Source organism: Plasmodium cynomolgi, chromosome 9, assembly GCF_000321355.1.
Source record: "Plasmodium cynomolgi strain B DNA, chromosome 9, whole genome shotgun sequence".
In the NCBI taxonomy this organism is placed as follows: Eukaryota; Apicomplexa; class Aconoidasida; order Haemosporida; family Plasmodiidae; genus Plasmodium; species Plasmodium cynomolgi.
In genome coordinates, this window is record NC_020402.1 from 78,928 (window position 1) to 83,748 (window position 4,821).

The 4,821-nt window shown below is 43.4% G+C and overlaps 1 protein-coding gene across 1 annotated transcript; it reads right to left on the bottom strand.

The window, feature by feature from the left end:
* Positions 1-554: 554 nt before the first annotated feature.
* On the bottom strand, positions 555-4,173 carry PCYB_091130 (hypothetical protein; the record flags this gene model as incomplete). Its single annotated transcript, XM_004222226.1, has 3 exons — positions 555-803; positions 854-3,770; positions 4,082-4,173. The coding sequence occupies 3 exons, from the start codon at positions 4,171-4,173 to the stop codon at positions 555-557; spliced, it is 3,258 nt and encodes a 1,085-aa protein (XP_004222274.1).
* Positions 4,174-4,821: the final 648 nt, after the last annotated feature.

Consider the following 4,821-nt stretch of genomic DNA (forward strand, 5'->3'; position numbering starts at 1 on the left):
GTCAAAACGTCGGTAACCTTTCTTCCATATGTGTGCACACAAAAGTGCGCAGCAGGAAAAAACAGTAGGTTAAAAAATAAATAAATGAGATAATCCCATGTAGCAACTACAAGGGGACTAAACAATCGTATTCCTCACGGCCCCTCCGTGGCACACTCAATCGCGTAATTGCGTGCAACAGATGTTTCCTTTTTCTGGTGAACCAGCAATTTCATGCTCAATTCGTAATTGCTTCTTTTCCTTGTGGAAAAAAATATGCGCAATGGTGAACGTGAACTTTTTGCGCCGCACACAGGGGAATGCAAAGCAGAGACAAAGGAGTAAGCAGCGGGGGCGGGGCGCGCGTTCAGAGGGAATAACTCCATCAAGGGAAAAAAACCTCGAAGTGTACCCCTTAGAAGTGTACCCCTCAAATGTGTACCCCCTCTATAGCGTAACTCTTTTCAGAATGTCAAATCTTGTGCTGGAAAAAAAAACAAATGCGCACGCTTTACCCCCGATAAACGCCGCACCCATACATTCGCCCCCTCCCTCCCCAATAAGTGGGCCACATATCAAAGCTTCTTCCCCCCCGGCCGACTGTCGTCATTCAAATAGTTGTTATAGTACTGCAAGTAGTACTTCTTATACTCCGTGTTCAAATTCCCAACATCCGTCTTTATATAATTCAGAGTGATTTTTTTATTCGTAGCAATATCAATGATTTGGAAAAAATATTTTCGAGAAATGGGGTCATTCTTTAAGTCAAAACTGTGAAACACTTTGTTTAGGAGCAAACCAATTTGGTTAATTGATAATCCATACTATTGTAGAAATTAAAATATTTAAAAAAAAAAAAATACTTTTTAATCACCGATTCTTTGTTTTCGTATTTTAGTTTTTCCAGTAGAACACTTTCTTGGATTATTTCCGAAATGATAATTAAGAGACTCACTTCCCAAAACTTTATGTTGTTCCACAGGTTGTGGGCGTACACAAATTTGTGCAACAGAATTTTCTTCCTCCGTGGGATGTTCCCACTACTCATGGGAGTACCCCTTTCGCCACTCTTCTTTTCCTCTTCGTTCATTTCTTCTTCGTTCACTTCTTGTTCGCAATTTTTCTTCCCTTCGTCCTTCCGTTCCAAATCCTCCGGGAAGTCATCATTTGGGGGCTCTTCCCTCGACGCACTGGACCCGATTGTTCTTGTTATTACTTGTTCCTGTCCGCTACCCTCTACATCAGCTAGCGCAGGAGCGTCGCCATTGGAGTGGTCGTCCACCTGGTCATTCTTTTCCACATCGCCGGCCTTCTCTAAATCGCTCGCCTTCTCCACGTCGCCCTCCTTTTCTACATAGCTCGCCTTCTCCACGTCGCCCTCCTTCTCTACATAGCCCGCCTTCTCCACGCCGCCCTCCTTTTCTACATAGCCCTCCTTCTCCACGTCGCCCTCCTTCTCCACATCGCCCGCTTTCTCCCCTTCCTCCCTACTCTCGTATATATTCACGACACTCCTCCTCACTCTGCTACTCGTCACACTCATCTTCGAGAACACCCGCACGTTACGTGCCTTAGATGAACCCCCCTTTCCATTTTCATCCTCATCCATAATGAAAAAATCGTCCATCCCAAGGTTGTTTTTTCTCCTTCCCTGCACATGACCAGTGTTCATATGGGTTGCCCCCATTGGGGACTCCCCCCTACCGACTGCCTTTCCCCTTTTGAACTTCTCAAAAAAATGGCACTCCTCCAACAACCGCTTAACATCGAGGGGGTAATTTTCCTCCACTTCAAAATAAAAATTTTCCGAAGCGACCAAAATGTAGATGGAAGACCAGTAATCAAAGTACAAATCGCAGTAGTCCAAAAAGGACAAAATAATTCTTGCAAATATAATCATGCCGTTCATATTTTTAAAAAATGTTTTCCCCTTTTTAACATAATACATCAGACACTCACAAAAAATTAATCGATTATTGTACACGTTGAAATATGCCGAAATGTTGAATTCTTCTATTTTCGTAAAATTTCCATGAAATAAATTTTTCAAATAAAATTGAAAAAAAATTTCCATTTTTTTAAATCGGTTTGTATAATCCACTTCGCTTCCTCCGCTGTCTGAGTCCTGCTCGTTCTGTGTACCATCCCTTTCTAGCATGTCCCTTACGTACGTGTAACTCAGATCAGACTCGCAGTGCACACTGTTACGTTTAATACTATGTCCATCTCCCCCTCCCTCGGGGTTGCTCCTCCGATTGTCTACCTCTTCTGCGCGATTTATGTCACCCCCTTGGCGATCTTCCACCTGAATAAACTCCCTTTTGATAGAATCCTCTGTGGCAGTTCCATCTGCTAGATTAACAACCTGCCCCTGCCCACGTTCATTTGGGTCCACATTATATCCATCTTCTATCAACTCCTTCCTCGTTGGGGATATCTCCCCTGGTGGAAATGACCTTACCATCGAATTGGCCTCCCCCTCAGTGGGTTCCCTTTTACCTGACTGTGCAGGCATTTCCCCTGTTTCGTTTTGCTCCCCCTCGCGAAGGGCATCCTTACTGCGGTTGAGCGTGTCACTCGGGTTGGACACCTCGCCAGGGTTCTCCCAGTCGGCATTTCCACCCGGATCACTACGCCCCATCGCATCCTCCCCCGCCTCATCCTCCCCCCCACCGCTCTCCTCCTTATTGTTAAAAAAAACAATTTCGTTAAAAATATTCGTATACACACTGCCGACCCCCTTGCTCTCCGTTCCCCTCGTCCGATCACTGTGCTCACTTTGAATCAAATTCTTGTACACGTTAACGTTGAAGAGCGACGAGAATAAGCTCCCATACTTACTCCTCGCGCTGCTCACATAGTCATCGTTCTCGGGGTGGTCACCTCGACTACCGTACGAAGATCCCACCCCAACACAGTTAAACTCATTTCGGTGATCTATTAGCATTGGCCACGAGACAATATTATTGTAAAGGAAGAAATCCTCTCCTTGTCTCTTCCCAGCAGCCCCTCCCCTCTCACAATACATTTTGCAATACTCCTCAATCTCCCGACCTGCGTCCACATCTTTAAACACGTCAATACAGCCATTCAGGTCATATTGAACATTCCTAATATAGGAGGTAAAAAAAATTAAGTATTTCATCACGTTATCCTTTATACATGAAATTCTTTTGTAGTCCATCGATTCAAGAGAGTACAGAATGCTTTTCATTTTTTTTTCTTTTTTCAATTCTACTTGGTTCACATTATTTATAATGTTCTTATATTCATACTCCCTCTTTTTGGCTAGTAAATATTTATGTATACAAACATTAGAGAGTTCAATCCGTTTCAGTGGATGGTAATAAGTACTATTGTGAAAGACATGAATAGAATCTACTAAATTTTCGTAAGCACTTACACAATTTTGCACATATTTTACTGTATCCCTTTTAGTTCTCTCCACCATTTTATCACTTTCCATTCCATCTATTCTAATCTGATCATACACATTTTTATGATTAATCAGTGTAGTGTTCAGGGTACTATAAATTATTTCACTTTCCACATAGTTAATAAAATCTACTATCTGTTCACATCTCCTTTCTATGTTTTTTTTTAGACTTGCTATTCCGTTTTTGATCCCAGATGATTCATCACTAAAGTCTTTAAATGAGTTACACAAATTTCTTAAGTTTTGTTCGTACTCCTTTTCGATGCAAATCAATTCTTGGAAAATTCTACTCAGGTGTTCGCAACACTTCCTCCCTTCTTCTACACGCTTTAGTGCCTTCTGCCAATCGTGGATGCTGTCATTTGGGGGATAATAAAAATAAGAGTGCATATGGATGTGCTTCTCTACATTTGGGAAGTACACCCATTTATGCAGTTGTGGGTGCGTGACTCAGGAGTGACGCTTCTGTCCCACTCATTTGAGGAAGCCACACATTCACCTGCAACACGTTCACCTGCAACACGTTCACCTGCAACACATTCACGTGCAACACGTTCACCTGCAACACGTTCACCTGCAACACATTCACGTGCAACACGTTCACCTGCAACACGTTCACCTACAACACGTTCACGTAGCGCAACCCTCTCGACATGCAAAACTTACAAGGTCTTTTCGAAATTCTTCAAATTGGTCTCCCTCGGGGCATTCCTACTTTCTTCCTCCGGGAGAACCTCCTGGTTCTCATTATCCTTCATCGTGGAAATTAGGACAGGACGGGTCGTCAAGAAGCGATTAAACAGCGCTACTACGATATGATCACGCGTGTGTAATTTTGCGCGCACATTTGGGGGAGGGGAGGGGGACAAATACACCTCTGTGCTAACACTTTCTCGTGATACTCCCTTAACACGTTGCTCACGAAAAAGTGCAAGAAGGAAAATCAAAAGGAGGTAACCATCACGTAGGAATCTCTGCCGAAGTGATTTCTTCTTGTGTTTCCCCCCATTCGACACTACGCACAACGTGGTACCAATCCCCAACCTCTTAGCAGCAAACGGTGGATCGACGGTGTGTTAGGTGTAAAAACCTGCGCTAGGATGTCCAAGCAAAATGTAACATCCCTCTTTTTTTCTTCCCAGCTGTTTTCTCAATAACGTTCAAGCGGAGTGTATCCCCCGAAGCAGGAGTGTTAATTTTGCGGGGATGTCCTTGCTTCGCGTAGGCAGTCTTATCAAACAGGTACGCACAATAGGGGACCATTAAGATGGTCTAAACACAGCAACCGCTTGGGGTTCACTTGCGCATATCTGCAAGCAGGAAGAAGCAAAGCTCAGTTTCGTTACACCCTTAATAGAAAAAAAAAAAAAGGAGAGGAAACTCGTTCGAATGAAAACTTTAATTGG